Raw genomic sequence first — 17,658 nt, 5'->3', positions numbered from 1 at the left:
TTTTATGTTGTCTTTATAAAATTGTATAATTGGGCTTATCTGAGGTTTGTTTTCATTTTCTTTAATTAAATTATTAGTTAATATCTCATATTCCTATTTATTCTTACCGTGCATAAAATCTGTAGCCCATTGGCATGGGAACTCTTGAAATACTGCATGTATTTCTTTTTTTATCCAAAAAACTATTTGAAAGCTTGCTTTGCTAGGTTGTTTTTTACATGAGTGTGAGAGTAGCTAGCTATTTCTAGCATTTAATGGGCAATGGGAAATAAAAATTACAGCTCTTTCTGAGTTAGATCTCCATGTGGCTTCATTATTTTTTTGCTGTGAATTTCCAGAAGAGTAGATACAACTGTAATAAAATGTAAATGAGAAAATCTATTCAAAAACCAAATATAAAATGACTTGAGGAATTTTTTTTCTGGTTTACCTATACTTCATTTGTCTTTATTAAGGTTAGTGAGAGAAATGTGTGTGGTTTATATTGTAGATACATGCACACACAGCAGGATAAATTTTCATGTTAATGCCAATTAAGAATTTAATTGTACTTACATATTTCACAGTTATAAAGGAAATAGAAAAATAAAGTCTACCCCATGTGAAATGACTCTCACTGGTATTGTTTTGCCCATAAGAACTTCTGTCTTGTTTCAGTGAAGCAAGGAACAATCAGTAATACAACATTTGTATCTCATTTCAGGATGACGATGATGATCCTTTTATGAACACTAGTTCTTTAAGAAGAAACAGAAGATAATATATTTAATGGCACTGAGAAACATGCAAGATAACAGGAAAAATCAAAATGTTACAAGCTAAGAGTTTACAGTTTAAGATTTTAAGTATTGTTTCCTGAGCATGACTCCATAAGTAAGAAAGTTCTAGCTCAAGGACATAAACAATAACATTGATTCACCTTGTTTTTTTAACCTGGTTGTTATAGTAAGAGCTTTGTTTCAATATCATTCTTGAGTAAAGATTAAAATAAAGCTACCATTTTACATTTCTGCTTCATGATCAAAAACTATGTCAGTATTTTAATATGGTTACATTTAGCCAAAGTTGAGGGAAAGAGCTTATAAAATTTAACTTCTTTGTAATTTTAGTAATTTCCTAGAGGTTCCGGGTTTCCTGAAAGTAAAACAATTTATGTGAACTTGTGCCTACATTCACTGTTTGTTACTATGTATATTTTTTCCTAATGCTTCTTAAAAGACTACCTATTAGTTTGAACAGATATGTTCTTATTTAAAAGAGTAGAGTAACCTGTCAGAATTATTGAGTTTTTTATTCCAGTTGTAGCAAAGATTTCAAAAGATTATGTTCCCATTAAGTGGTAGTAATTTCCTTTATTATTCTGTATCCTTAATGGTGTTCTCTCTCTCTCTCTCCCCTCCATTTCCCCCTCTCCCTTTCTCCCTTTCTTTTTCTTCTCTTTCATACATATGTGTGTGCCCATTTCTAGGAGGAAAAGGGTTAAAAATTGTTTTAAACTACATCCTGAAAATATTAAAGAATTTGTTTTAGGTAGCATGGTCAGCTGAACCTTACAGTAAAGTATAGAAATGTATTTAATGTGGAATGTCAATTCCAGGATTTCTCATTAACAATATTTTATCTTAACTTTGGTTCCTGTGAAACATTTCTGAATGGGTAATTCCAGAAATCTTAGTAGCTCATGTTAAGTTTCTGTTTTTTACTTGTTTTCAGGGAGAAATAAGAATTAGACATCTTCAGATTTAAGTTAAATAACCCCAATCTTCTTTATAATACTCTGTAAAAAGATCCCTGAGATTATTCCTTCTTTTAGTCATATGCAACAGCTTTACTTTAAAATTCTCTAAGGAAGTTATAGATCTTGGGAGTACAACAGCCTGACATTTCTTCATAGGTAGAAACAAATACTTGACTCATTGATACTCATGACCATTAGAATAGTCATACCTGGAATGTGTCAAATTATAAGAGACAGACGTTTGGTTAGTGGCTGCCTCCTATAGCACTTTTGAAGAGGCCTAAGTCAAAACTTGCAATATAACATTCTATTGACTTTCTTAAAAATATTTTTTCTGTACCTAACTTGAGCATAAGGGTTATTTGAGCAAGTACCATTAACTTAGTGGAAGGCATTGTCCTGTGAAATATTCTCAGGCAGATCTGCCCACATCTTTATTGCACTTGAAATTTAATATTTCTAGTATTTGAACAAAGCAGAGGGTTAAGTCAGGGGAGGGCAGTGCTGTCCATGAGGGAATGGAAGCTACCAGGGCAGGCAGTGTCTGGGTGATGCCGTGCTACCTACGCCTGCACAAGCCATGCTGGCTCAGACTGAGCTGTCGGCCCCATCAGCTAGTGGCTCTTCTCATGCATCAGTTAGGGGGGTCTGGATGAGAGTGATAGTGAGGGAATGGTCGCTAAAGTATCCTGACAAGTTCCTAGGAAAAAAGGAATAAGGCTTTTTTCCTCTAAAAAAAAAAAAAAAATTGCTCTTGGCTGTGAAAAGAGGTACTAAATGTGATTCACTTCACCACTAAGGAAAGTGATGCCATAGCAGTTACAGAGGGTGAAAAATCTCTCCGACTAATTCAGGTCATTTTGTGAATAGTATGTATCAAGCCCTGAAAATATGGTAAATAAAACATGACAGGGAAACCTTTCTTTGATTGAATATTGTTACATAGTTAAATGTGCTATATATCCTTAATATTTTATATTGATGCTGCAAATCAGTTGGTTTTGGGGGAGTTTCATTTTTTGTTTCTAACAATTTTCAGACCTGTTGATATAGGAGTGTAGAGATCTTTCAGATGATTTGAAAAGTGGCTGCATTTGCTCTTGGAGGCTCTGGGAGAGCAGGAATGAAAACATTCAGAGGAAAACATCTGTAGAGAATTCTTCTGTTGCTTACCAAAGAATAAATATCTTTCAGGTGTTTTGTTTCCTGTCATAAAAATACAACAGTGCATTTACAAGGTTAAAGATTCCTCGAAGTTCTAGGAGATTCTAGAAAATATAAGTGGTGCTTAGAAAATTCAAGCATTTAGGAATGTGACCTTTTAATTCAGGTACGTGAAAGACTTTTTTCCCCAAACTTTTAAAAGTAGGAAATACAATAAATACAGAAAAGTCATATGGTTGAATAAATAATTATAAAGTGAGCACTGATGGAATCCCTATACAGGTCAAGAAATAGCGCACTGTCCTGGACCCCCAATATATTGTTTTCTCCTTTCTGGGTAACCAGCCCTGACTTCTGTAATTTAAAAGCTCCTACTTTTGCCACAAGGTGGTGCTTCTGCTATTAGATGCAGTTAGGAGGATGCAACTGCAAATCTAAAATTAGGAAGTTAGTGTAGTTGCAATAAACTTAGAACATATGCATTAATACTGAACCTATACAGTAATACCATAATTAGCCTTCTAATCATGTAAATTGCTTTACTTAGGCATTTCATTTGGTTTAGCCTGTTATGGAATTTACCAGCTTGATAAATTTTGCATATCAAGGTTTATAAAGAAAAGGAATATTTTATGTTTTCATAAAGAGAAAAATCCATTCTTAGAAAAAAACTGAGTTAAAAAGTATCTCATTGGGCTGGGCATGGTGGCTCACGCCTTTAAGCCCAGCACTTTGGGAGGCCAAGGTGGGTAGATCACCTGAGGTCAGGAGTTCGAGACCAGCCTGACCAACATGGTGAAACCTCGTCTTTACTAAAAATACAAAAAATTAGCCAGGCATGGTGGCATGTGCCTGTAATCCTAACTACTCAGGAGGCTGAGGCAGGAGAATCGCTTGAACCCAGGAGGCGGAGGTTGCAGTGAACCAAGATTAGGCCATTGCACTCCAGCCTGGGCAACAAGAGCGAAACTCAGTCTCAAAAAAAAAAAATCTCAATGTAAAATATCTTATTTGGAAATATAGAATTTAAAAGCAACTTTCCCCCAAAGTAATCTGATGTCCTTTTTGTATCTGTCATATATTTAATTCATAGTATTTTGTGTTTCTTTTAAAGCTAACTACCACTAAGATCATTATAGAAGTTTGGTGTAATAAAGATTTGGGTTTTTCAGCCCAGTGAGTTTCCATATTCTTGAATGAAAAAGATCTACATTTCATCATTTGCCTGTTTCATTTTCTTTTAGTACTTTTGAACTTAGTTTGGTCAGAAAATACTAGAATTTTAGTTTGATCTAAAGAACCAGCTTACATAACTTGCTATTGCAATGTACATTTTTATGTTTTTGGTGTGTCAGATAACTGGATCTGATTTTAGCTCTTTTTAAGTGGTAAAAACAATGCATTTTTATTCTTCAAATTCAGACATTGAATACATATTAAAATGTGTATGCTTACCTGTCATCTTCTCCCTGTCAACAATTAGGAACATGTTTCTCCAATTACTGTTAGCACGACTACCAAGAAAAATTGTTGAATTAGAACCCCAGCGCCGGGCATGGTGGCTCATGCCTGTGATCCTAGCACTTTGGGAGGCCAAGGCAGGCGGATCATCTGTCAGGAGTTCAAGACCAGCCTGGCCAACATGGTGAAACCCCAACTCTACTAAAAAGACAAAAATTAGCCAGGTATGGTGGTGGGTGCCTATAATCCCAACTACTCAGGAGGCTGAGGCAGGAGAATCACTTGAACCTGGGAGTTGGAGGTTGCAGTGAGCCAGTATCACGCCATTGCACTCCAACCTGAGCGACAGAGCAAGACTCTGTCTCAATCAGTCAGTCAATCAACAAGAACCCCAGATTGTATAGCTACATATTTTAGTCCCCTTATCAAAGTATATGTTCTCCTTGGTACTTATTTTGATATTCTGATTTTTCTACATATGCTTTATCAACCTCTTAATTAAACCATCATTGTCTATTTTGAGAGATAACTGCACTGCTTCCCATTGTGTGTTTTAAATGTTGTTGTTCAGTTTGAGTCAAATAAAAGGATATTTAATCTGTGGTGCCTTGACATTAAAAGTGGTGAAGTGATTTTTAAAGGGCTCTTGGCTGGTTGTTGCAAATTATGGCTGATTAACAACAGACATTTAATGGCTATTAGGCTGGTTGGCCCATGCAAACTTTTTTCTGCCTCTGAGCCACTGTGTAGTCAAGATGAGTCACATACAAATACCCAAAACTAGTGCATAAGTACCCTTGATCACAGTGCCTGTTTAATATCAATACCAAGTGTTTCGTGTTTATATTTTATGTAAAAACCAGAATTTTCTACATAGAAGCTTATAACTGCAGTCTTCCTGTTAGTGCATTTGAACTGATTGCAAGGTATATCTGACTTTGAGTACATTTTGCTAGAGGCAAAAGGCCATTGCTTAATAGGCTGAGAGGCCCAACTGCATTTCCATTGGTTCTTGGGTAGTCTGGAAATGAAGGCATATGAACTGAAGGTGTCCATTTTACACTCATTAAAGTGTTTTACCATAAACAATGAGATAAATAAGTAAACCCATCATAGGTATACCTGAAAGTTTCTAGTGGTTTATCATTCCAATACTGATTTCTGAAGTTTTTAGTAGTTTTAAGTCCAGATTATATTTTTAAAACTTGAAATAGTATCAACTTTACAGGAATTTGCAAGAATAATGGAGAACTTTTTATCCTTTTTTCAGATTCACCAATTTTTGACATTTTGTATTAAAAAAATTCTATATGTACATATATGTATATGTTATATACATATATTTTCATATCAAATGTGAACACACACACATACAATTTCTCAATCTTTTGACAGTAGGTTGGAATGTCATGTTCCTTTACTCTTTAATACTTCAGTGTATGTTCCCTAGGAACAAGAATATCCTCTTATATATATCCTTTTATAACCACCATACTATTAATCTACAGTCCATTTTCCAATTTTGTTATTTGTTCTAATACTTTCCTTATATAGCATATTTTTCCCTCTATTCTAGGATTTAGTTTTATTTTGTGAATATGTAGAGTATCAATGTGCTTCCTGAAGTCTAGATCATTCAAATGCACACTCAAGTCTTACTCCTGTCCCTATTCCTTTCATCCGTTTTTGCCCCACCCGTGGTAGGTAACCAATTTCATTTTTGTTTATTCTTTTTGCCAAAATATGCAGATTTGTACATTTTTTCATGTCCCCTGTTTTTGTACATAAAAGGTTTTATGCTATATATACTCTTGTTATCTGAACATTCTGTCCTACAAGCTACTCTATGTCATTCTATGGAGATCTTCCTTACTTTTTTATAGCCTCATGGTACTGCATTGAGTTTAAATGCCATAATTCATTCTGTCCTCCCATACTTGTGCCTTTTGGTGGTTTTGATATTTACAATTACAAATAATACTGCATTGCTAATACTAGTATTTTTAATACTGCAATACTAATACTAGTATTTAAAAATTTTTAGAAGTGTTATCAGAGTAAATTCCTGGAAGTGTGATTATTCAGTAAAAGAGTAAATGTACGTGTAGTTTTGTTAGGTGTTGCCAAGTTCCTTTTTATAAAAGCTATATTCCCACCAACAATGCGTGAACTATTTCTCTATAGCCTCACCATCAGAAGAATGTGTTGTCAAATTTTTTATTGTTTGCCAAACTGATGGACAAGAAATGGCATCTCAGTGTAATTATAATTTGCATTTGTAAAAATATGTTTAAGGTATATTTTTACATCCATTTTTGGTGAATTGTTCATGTATCTTACTCATTTACCTAGAATGTCTGGTCCCGTTTTTCTTCACTCAATATAAAAAATATTTTTTAAATATTAGATATTAACCCTTTGTCTATAATATATTGTAAAATTTTTTCCCAACTTCTTGTTTGTATTTTTACTTTTGCTTATCATGGTTTTTTTTGCCGTGCAACTGTTTGTTTTTAATATAGTCAGATTTATCTCGTTTTGTCTCTGGACTTGACTTTTGTTGTATAAATGGTGTCTAACTGAACAGAGGGTCTTTTAAGGAACATAACTTTTTTATTTTTATAATTGCATAATTGGACTTTATGAAGTCCAACTTACACTGATTAAGGTGTAACACTTTTGTGTTCTGTTCAAGAAAAGCATTTCTTGTGCTAAGGTCATGTAACTTCTTCTGTGTTATCTTCCAGAACTTTGTGTTTTGCCTTTCCAATTCAGCTCCACAGTCCAGCTGGGAATTGATTTCTATGCTCTTAATTGCTATTGGGCTATTTTTTTCTATTTTGTTTCTGCTGTGTGCTTTGTTTCAAATCAGATCCTCAGAACATGAAAGAAAATAATTATCTGTTAATTTAAGCCATTGATTAATATTGCGTCTTACAGAGGGGGAAATAATGATTAAAGTGGGTTGTTTTTGTTTTAACAACAATACTATGTAAAAATGTCTTTAATGATATTTCTAGAAAGCATCACCAGATCAGCAACTCATTTTCACATGATGCAAGCAATAGCTATCATTGATCTTACATGCTTTTAAAAAATGCTGCTAATAAGATTTTTTAAATTGCCATTTGAGGCCATTATTTTTGAGCATCAGAGAAAGAAAAGTTGTATTTTTTCATACTGACTCTTAACTGCCTTGTGTTTCATAAAGTTCATGCTATGATAAAGACAAATTCTATCAATTACAGTGGAAGACGCAGCTTGCAAGCAGTGAAACAGGGAAGGCTGTGGTGATCATACATCTCAGGGGAAAAATCTGTACACAGTGAAGGAAACATGTAGGATCTGAAGGTGAAAGTCTGTTCTTGACCCACCAGTTAGACTATTCAGCAAAATCACATGATATTATAAAAGGCTGAAATTAAGGACAGAGTGACAAAAATCTAAATTGTGTGAAGAAAGTGACCATGCCTTTTGTTTTGTTTTGTTTCGTTTTGTTTAAGTTCGAGAAAGTCTTGCTCTGTTGTCCAGGCTGTAGTGCAGTGATGCGATCTTGGCTCACTGTAACCTCCAACTCTCCAGATTCAAGTGATTCTCCTGCTTCAGCCTCCCGAGTAACTGGGATTACAGGCATGAGCCATCATACCCAGCTAATTTTTTTCTATTTTTAGTAGAGATGGGGTTTCACGTATTGTCCAGGTTGGTCTCGAACTTCCAACCTCAGGTGATCTGCCCACATCAGCCTCAAAGTGCTGGGATTACAGGCATGAGCCACCATGCTCGGACCATGCCATTTATGCTGTACCTACAAGTTTAATTGCTAAATAACAATTCTTAACAGCAAGTGCCTTTTGGCAGGCTGTGGACTCCCAGCCTGGGTTCATCCTGAATTCACCTCTTCCACAACCTTTTATTATGCAATGCCATAACTCTCGACTCTGCCTTTCCCATTAAATTGAGTTTCCTTAAGGGAAGGCCCCTTGCTGTTTTTGTCTCTTAAACCAAGCCTAGAATGGTGCCTGGCACATAGCAGGCTCTTAGTAAATACTTAATGCATGACTATGTGAAGACATAAATAGATTTTGTTAAAAAAAATTCCAAAGCACTCAGAAATAAAGCAGAGCTGTTAATTTCACCCTCACTCCTTGACAATGGAAATATCTCTCATAAACACAAATGAAGTAAAAACTGTGTTATGCAGTAGAGGCATTAGAGTCTTAAGTTATGAAGCCAATGACTTGATTTCCAAACAGCAACTTACCCAAAATTGCCACCCTAGTCAGATTGGTTCAGTTGACTGATCAGACCAGTGACCCATCTCTGACAGTGGCAATAATTAGGAACCTGTTAAAGATAAAGATGGATTGTTATCCTCTGTAAACTACTGAGTTTTTTCGAGTATAAATAGTATTTGCGAAAAATGCAAAAGAATATGAAGAAAAAGGATACCATAATCCTGCTATTAACATTTCACTGTGCCCCCTTAACTCTTCACATAATTGAAACAAAATTGTATCAGTTTGTGTCCTGCTTGTGTTATTCTGAAAGCATTTTCTATGTTGCTAAATTTTTCTCAAAAACATTTCTTTTAATGGTTGCGTAGTGTTTGGGGTCATGGTGTGCCGCAGCATATTTTTTCACTATAATAAGTAATGCTTGATGGAGTCATCTTTTTACATGAATATTTTTATACTTGTTATGTGGAGTAGGGTGTGAGAAACCTACATGTATCCATCATCCTGCTTCAATCCATTTCTCTTCCCCTAGTCCAGATGATTTTGAAGCAAATTCCAGACATTGTGTTACTTAATCTGCATAGATATATGCACATGTGTATATACAATAAACAAAGACTCTTTGTAAATAAAATATACTGTCAGTTGTACATAAATCTTTAACCACATTTTAAAAATTATATCCATAGGCTAGGATAGAGTAAAAAATAGAATTTCAGGTAAAGGAGATGAAAATATTTTAAGGCTTATGACAGTTTTACCAGATTGCTTTGCAGAAAGGATATATCCATTTATACTCCCACCAGCAACACGAGAGCACCTCTTTCACTGAACCCTATCCAACACCTAGTCATTTATTTGATTTTGTGAACTTCACAGTAAAAGATTTCTTGCATTTGGTTTTAGGCTTTAGCAGTATTCTTCACCCAGAAGCTAATAAGATTGTTGATCAGTCAGACCTGGGCTTCAATCTTCCAATCCTTTTAGCTGTGTGACTTACACAAGTCAGTCTCGGAACATCTGCTTCCCTATTCAGTAGACAAAAATGCCTACCTTGTATGTTTTGTGATTAGATGCAGTGATGCTTATGAAGTGATTAGCACAGTTCCAGCATATAAAACCTTCGATGGTTCCATTGGCTGTAAGTTGCATCTTCAACTGTAATTGCTAGAATTTCTTTTATCATAGCATGAACTTTATGAAATAGAAGTCAATGTAAAATTAATATGAAAAAAAGACTTTCTGATGCTCAAAATTAATGGCCTCAAATGGTAATTCAAAGAAATAAAAAAATCCTATTAAAGCATTTTCAAAAGAGCCTGAAATCAATGATAGCTATTGCTTACATCCTGTGAAAATGAGTTGCTGATCCTGTGATGCTTTCTAGAAATATCCTTAACAATTTTTTTACTTGGTATTGCTATTTAAAAAAAAAAAAACTTTAATCATCATTCTCCCTCTGTAAGATGTAATATTAATCAAAGAGCTTAAATATCATGGCTAATTATCCTCTTTCTCATTCTGAGGATATGATTCAAAACAAAGCACGCAGCAGAAATGAAAAAGAAATAGAAAAAAATAGCCCAATAGCAATTAAGAGCATAGAATGAGATGATGTTAAGAAATGTGACTCAACCTATAGAATTGTAGAAAATCCCCTTAAAACATTAAATGCATAGCTCTGCTCATTAGAGGAACTGTATCTTCCTTTTGCCCCCTCTGAGAGCTAATGAAGAAATTCTCATTTTATGAGAACACTGTGACACAGGGCGGGGATCGTCACACCCCGAGGCCTGTCGTGGGGTAGGGGGAGGGGGAAGGGATAGCATTAGGAGAAATACCTAATGTAAATGACAAGTTAATGGGTGCAGCAAACCAACATGGTACATGTATACCTATGTAACAAACCTGCACGTTGTGCACATGTACCCTAGAACTTAAAGTATAATTTGAAAAAAAAAAAATCTCAAGTGGTTATCCAGCAACAGAACCAGAAAATTGTTACTTTTACAGAAGGTAGGTTTTATTGCATATATAAGAGGGATAGTGATATCATTTTAAATTAGATATGTCCAAGGTAAACGATCGTATCAGCAAACAGGGACAGTTTAACTTCTTTACTGATTTGGATGCTCCTTCTCTTTTGTCTGATTGCTCTGGCTTGGACTTCTGGCACTATGTTGAAGAAGTGTGGTGAGAGTGGGCACCCCGTCTTGTTCCCATTTTCAGAATGCTTTCAACTTTTCCCCATTCAGTATTATGTTGGCTGTGGGTTTGTCATAGATGGCTTTTATTACATTAAGGTATGTCCCTTGTATGCCGATTTTGCTGAGGGTTTTAATCATAAAGGGAAGCTGGATTTTGTCGAAAGCTTTTTCTGCATCTATTGAGATGGTCATGTGATTTTTGTTTTTCATTCTGTTTATCTGGCATATCACATTTATTGACTTGCGTATGTTAAACCATCCCTGCATCCCTGGTATAAAACCCACTTGATCATGGTGGATTATCTTTTTGATATGTTGTTGGATCCACTTAGCTAGTGTTTTGTTAAGGATTTTAGCGTCTGTGTTCATCAAGGATGTTGGTCTGTATTTTTCTTTTTTGGTTGTATCCTTTCCTGGTTTTAGTATTAGGATGATGCTGGCTTCATAGGATGAATTAGGGAAAGTTCCTTCTTTCTCTGTCTTGTGGAATAGTGTCAAAAGAATTGGTACCAGTTCTTCTTTGAATGCCTGGTAGAATTCTAATGTGAATCTGTCTGGTTCTGGACTTTTTTGTGTTGGTGATTTTTAAATTACCATTTCAATCTCACTCCTTGTTCTTGGTCTGTTCAGGGTATCTAATTCTTCCTGATTTAAGCTAGGAGGGTTGTATTTTTCCAGGAATTTATCCATCTCTTCAAGGTTTTCTAGTTTATGTGCATAAAGGTGTTCATTGTAGCCTTGAATGATCTTTTGTATTTTGGTGGTGTCAGTTGTAATATCTCCTGTTTTGTTTCTTAGAGAGGTTATTTGGATTTTCTCTCTTCTTTTCTTGGTTAATCTTGCTAATAGTCTATCAATGTTATTTGTCTTTTGAAAGAACCAGCTTGTTGTTTCATTTATCCTTTGTATTTTTTGTTTGTTTCATTTAGTTCTGCTCTGATCTTGGTTATTTCCTTTCTTCTGCTGGGTTTGGGTTTGGTTTGTTCTAGTTCTCTAGTTCTTTGAGTTGTGACCTTAGATTGTCTGTTTGTGCTCTTTCAGAATTTTTGATGTAGGCATTTAGGGCAATGAACTATCCTCTTAGCACCACCTTAGCTGTATCCCAGAGGTTTTCATAGATAGGTTGGGTCGTTATTGTCTTTCAGTTCAAAGAATTTTTAAAGTTCCATCTTGATTTCATTTTTGACCCATAGCTCCTTCAGCAGCAGGTTATTTAATTTCCAAACCCTAAGAGTTCCCCCAGAAAGCTGCTAGAACTGATAAAAGAATTTAGCAAAGTTTCAACATACAGGATTAATGTACACAAATCGGTAGCTCTTCTATGCATCAAGAGCGACCAAGCGGAGAATCAAATCAAGAACTCGACCCCTTTTAAACAGCTGCAAAAAAAAAAATAAAGTAAAATACTTAGGAATTTACCTAACAAAGGAGTTGAAAGTCCTCTACAAGGAAAACTACAAAACACTGCTGAAAGAAATCATAGATGACACAAACAAATGGAAACACATCCTAAGCTCATGGATGGGTGGAATCAATATTGTGAAAATGATCATACTTCCAAAAGCAATCTACAAATTCAATGCAATCACCATCAAAGTACCACCATCACTCTTCACAGAGTTAGAAAAAAAAAAAAATTCTAAAATTCATTTAGAACCAGAAAAGAGAGCCTGCATAGCCAAAGCAAGACTAAGCAAAAAAGAAAAAAAAAAAACAAATCTGGAGGCATCACACTACCTCACTTCAAACTATACTATAAGGCCATAGTCACCAAAACAGTGTGGTACGGGTATAAAAACAGGAACATAGACTAGTGGAACAGAATAGAGAACCCAGAAATAAACCCAAATACTTACAGCCAGTTGATCTTCGACAAAGCAAACAAAAACAAAGTGGGGAAAGGACTAATTCTAGAAGATAACATTGGAAAAACCTTTCTTAAGACATTGACTTAGGCAAGGCTTTCATGACCAAGAACCTAAAAGCAAAAGCAATTAAAACAAAGATAAATAGCTGGGACCTAATTAAACTAAAGAGCTTTTGCATGGCAAAAGGAACAGTCAGCAGAGTAAACACAACCCACAGAGTAGGAGAAAATCTTCACAATCTATACATCTGACAAAGAACTTATATCCAGAATCTACAACCAACTCAGAAGAAAAAAAAGTCCCATCAAAAAGCTGGCTAAGGACCTGAATGGACAATTCTCAAAAGAAGATACACAAATGGCCAACAAACATATGAAAAAAATGTTCACCATCGCTAATCATCAGGGAAATGCATCAAAACCACAACGCGATACCAGGTTACTCCTGCGAGAATGGCCATAATCAAAAAATCAAAAAACAGTAGATGTTGGCGTGGATGCAGTGATCAGGGAACACTTCTACACTGCTGGTGGGAATGTAAACTAATACAGCTACTATGGAAAACAGTGTGGAGATTCCTTAAAGAACTAAAAATAGAACCACTGTTTGATCCAGCAATTCCACTACTGATTATCTACCCAGAGGAAAAGAAGTCATTATTCGAAAAAGATAGTTGCACATGCGTATTTATAGCAGCACAATTCACAATTGCGAAATCGTGGAACCAACCCAAATGCCCATCAATCAACAAGTGAATAAAGAAGCTGTGGTGTATATGTATACAATGAAATACCACTCAGCCATAAAAAGGAATGAATTAAGAGCATTTGCAGTGACCTGGATGAGATTGGAGACTATTATTCTAAGTGAAGTAACTCAGGAATGGAAAACCAAACAGCGTATGTTCTCACTGATATGTGGGAGCTAAGCTATGAGGACGCAAAGGCATAAGAATGATACAATGGACTTTGGGAATTTGGGGGAAAGAGTGGCAGGGGGTGAGGGATAAAAGACTACAAGTATGGTGAGGTGTATACTGCTCGGGTGATGGGTGCACCAAAATCTCACACATCACCACTAAAGAACTTACTCATGTAACCAAATACCACCTGTGCCCCAATAGCTTATGGAAAAATAAAATGCAAAAATAATTAAATTAGATATGTCCCAGGAACTTACCAGACAGATAGAGTATTTAGAGAGAGAAAGACCTGCCTCCTGGGTTTTCTGATTCCAGAGCCAGTATCTCAACCTCAGTACTGCCAGTTTTCCCTGTCTTAGTACTAGGCTGTAGGAGACAACATTAGGAAGACAGTAGTTCCTGGCCTGGTAATCCTGACAATTTCATAGAAAATACACGTGTAGCAAATCATGAGACCCCAACAAGGAAAGTACAGTATCAGAGAATGAATCATGTTATGGGAGCACTTTTAAAAGAGCAGATTTGGGAACATTGACTTTGCTTGTTTTGGGGTTGTGGCAGTCAAGGGAGTCAGTCTTCAGAGGGGAGATAACATTTCAGCTGGGTCTTGAATAAGGAGTTTTTCTGGCTCGAAGGTGGTAGAGAGGATGACTGTAGGCAGAGAAACAGCATCCTCAAATACACAGTGTCATGTAATTGGTGATGTGTGAGATGACCACAAGATTCTAACCATGGTGAACAAGTGAACAGGAAAAAGAGCAAGTACAAGAATGTGAGGGAAGAGCAGGATATAATGAATTGAGTTTGGAGCTTGCTGAATGGGTGGGTATTCCAGGTCAAAATGTCTAATCAACAGTGAAATGTTACGTAATAACAGATTTGGAGCTTTTAACAGGTGGTAAGTGAGGTACAGATCTTGGAGTCATTGGTGACTAATGGATGGTTAAACCAGTGAAGGTGGCCGAGATCACCCAGGGGGACATTTAATTCAAGAGGAGCAGATAATGGAGCATAACACCTTGGAGCCCTGAACTTTAGCTAGCAATCCTGTGGTACTATTTGTCCATATATGGGTTAAATGGGTTGTTGGATTTGGCTTAAGACCCTAGCCACCATTTAGAAAAGTTTCTGTGTAGAAGTGCAGAGTAAGTTCAAGCAACTTACAATTTAATTTGGGGCCACAAACTGAAGTTGGAGCTTGGTTGTGCTTCTTTTTACATACCCTAAATATACCTTTTTACTCTATGGCTCAGTGTGCTGGAACTTGGAAAGCAATTCCTGGCTTAGCCTGCCTATACACTTTGCATTTTTATTGCATTTGAGCATGTCTTCAGCTGTACTTGGTATTTGAGGCTTACTTGGTTCATTTGTAATTCAAGTATGATGACATACAACTGGTACAATTAAACTAGGAGTGACTGTCATGTGCCTGGCACTGTGTTGAACTGCTGTTTGTTCGCTTCTGCCTCTGTGATTAGTACCCTAAGGAACTGTGAATGTGGTGAGTTTTTAACTCAAGTAGGGCTTTTTCAGAGAATAATATTGGAGTTAAAAGGGCATTGTTTGCAGTGTCAGGAATATTGATGTGGTGAGGCTCTCAAAACCTCTTTCTTAGGCCTCTGTGATGTTACAGTAGTCTCACTTTATCCAAGGTTTCGTTTTCCAGTTTCTGAAGAAATCTCGCACCACCCTACTCTGTCCACTCAGGATGTGAATCCTCCCTTTGTTCAGCATATCCATGCAGTACCTGCTCCTCAGTCACTCAGTAGCCACCTCAGTTGTCAGAGCTCCCGTAAAGGTATTGCAGTGCTTGTGTTCAACTAACCTTTATTTTACTTATAATAGCCCCAAAGCTGCAAGAGTAGCAATGCTGGCAATTAGCATATGCCAGCTAGAAGCTGTAAAATACTTCCTTTATGTGAAAAGCTGAAAGTTCTTGATTTAATAAGGAAGGGGGGAAAAATCGTAAGCCGAGGCTGCTAAGATCTGTAATAAGAATTAATCTTCTATCCATGAAATTGTGAAGAGGGAAAAAGAAATTCATGTGTAGCCTGTATATGGTTTGGTACTATCCACAGTTTTGGGCATCCACTGGGAATCTTGGAATGTTTACCCCATGAATAAGGGGGGACTACTATATCCTATAATTCTTGGTCTCATTTTTATTAAAATAGTGTGAAGTGTTTTATTTTTGTTGTTGTTTCAAGTACATTTGAGAGAGTGAAACCCTCTGCTCTTTGCTGTGTTTACTATGTGTGACTATTATTAGAGATGTAGGAATATACTTACTATTTGGCACAAACTGACTATTCAGTGTCCTTGGTTTTATTTGTAATATATAAAACAAGAGGCTGGTTCACTGTAAGAGCTGCTTATGTCTTCCCGTAACCCCTTAGTAAGAACAACAGTGATTTACAGTACCCATAATGCCTCTGAGAAAAGAACCTCTTTTAATAACTCAGCCTTCGTGTGGGGTAAGGTGGGGGGATATTCTTGTTTCATTAAAGACTGTGACTTCAGAAGTTCAGGGTAAGTTTGGGGCAGTGGTGCTGGGCTGAGAGGAGGGCTTGGCAGGGCTCAGGAGGCCCAGGCCTGGCTGAGTGGAGAGCTGAATGCCTGGGGAAGAGGAAGAGGAAGTGATTCCAGACCTCATGCCTACCCTTGGATTTTCTCAGGACCTCCTCCCCCTTCAGAGCACACCAGTGCAACTTGTAACTGCCAGCAGTAGCATTTATTTGCCTGAGTCCTTTTGCCTCTGGAGCCCATTTTGACTATCCACATGGGAGGCCAGAAGTTCAGGAGCATCCTGGGAGGAGGAGCACACCCCTGGGAGAAGCCTTCAGCCAGTGACTAACAGGAGGTGGAGTACAGGTATCACAGCTCTGTCACCCCTTGGCTTGGATAGCTGATGTGTACACCTTACACTGGCTTCCCAGCAGACTTCAGCTTGTCACCCACCGTGGTTGCTGGCTTGACAACACTCTTTATTGGTTTCTTTCCCTTTCTTGTCACACTTCTCCACTTCCCTATTGGTGTTTGCCTTCATCTCCCAAATGAACCCTCTCACTAGAGTATTTGGCTCAGGAGATGCTTTTGGGGAAAGCTAAGAAGAACTAAAACACCTCACCTCTTTCAGAGAGAAAGTTTCAGGCTTCTGGTGTAAATGCCCTCACACTTACAAGGTGGGCATGATGAGAAGGGAATCAAAGTGAAGACCTTAGTTAGGTGGCCCAGATTACAAATATGCCTGCTAGCAAGCACCTGTTGGGGTGCTTGGAAGGGCATGGGCTACCTTTGATTTCTTTCTCCGAGCTTGATGCTGACTATTCCTCTTCTATCCATACACTCTTTCTTGACACTGGGAACAGTTCGATTGACTAGGATTCTGTTTTCTAAATGACCATCATATTCCAGCCTTCCCTCTCAAGATGATACCAAGTCATCTTGATGGAGCAGCAAGTCTACCAAAGCTTTAAGTGTTTACAGGCAGTCTCTTGGTTTATTTCCTGGAGCTAAAGATGTATTATTTCATCGGCCTAGTACCTTGTCCCTTCTAGGATCTGTCACATAATTCCCTATTTCAGCCACTTAATCCTGTGAGACCTGCCAGGTCCTTCAGTATAATTGAGGGATATCTGCTAGCCATCCTTTCCTCCAGACACAGTTGCTTGAAGAGTACAAGTGAAGTGGAAAACTGGAGACAAGAGTGATACCTAGGTTTGAGTCATTGTTTGGGTCCCAGCCCAAGCACACTGCTCCCCAGGGCACGTTGACACAATGGAAACAATCTACATGGTGTTTACTGTTGGGGGTCAGGGGTGGTTACAAGTAGTCAACCACATATTGCATCTCTTGCACGAGAAGGCAATGCAGTGAGAGATGTATACAGGGGTCTCTGAAAACCTCACATTTGGGAAAAGAAAGCCTTTTAACCAAGACCAAAAATGTTAAATGGCTTGCTCAAGATTTCACAGCTAGGAAGTGACAAAGCTGGGATTAAACCCTAATTACAGAGCCCATGGTCTTTACCACAGGCATGTGGGTGGCAGAGACCCAGTGACTG

The 17,658-nt window shown here is 37.1% G+C and overlaps 1 protein-coding gene across 7 annotated transcripts in view; it reads left to right on the top strand.

Annotated features, from left to right (window-relative positions):
- Positions 1 to 4,975, top strand: part of MRE11 (MRE11 homolog, double strand break repair nuclease) — an 87,318-nt gene extending 82,343 nt beyond the window's left edge. For all 7 annotated transcript variants that reach the window (XM_033208182.1, XM_033208181.1, XM_033208180.1 and 4 more), the window contains one exon: positions 704 to 4,975. In XM_033208182.1, the coding sequence (XP_033064073.1) occupies positions 704 to 760 (57 nt within the window). In that variant the 3' untranslated portion in view covers positions 761 to 4,975. The remainder of the gene's footprint in view (positions 1 to 703) is intronic.
- The last annotated feature ends 12,683 nt before the right edge of the window (positions 4,976 to 17,658 follow it).

This window comes from Trachypithecus francoisi, unplaced genomic scaffold (genome assembly GCF_009764315.1).
Source record: "Trachypithecus francoisi isolate TF-2019V2 unplaced genomic scaffold, Tfra_2.0 Lachesis_group8, whole genome shotgun sequence".
NCBI classification, from domain to species: domain Eukaryota; kingdom Metazoa; phylum Chordata; class Mammalia; order Primates; family Cercopithecidae; genus Trachypithecus; species Trachypithecus francoisi.
Note: the sequence above shows the minus strand (reverse complement) of the source record. Positions and strands in the feature narration are given on the sequence as shown.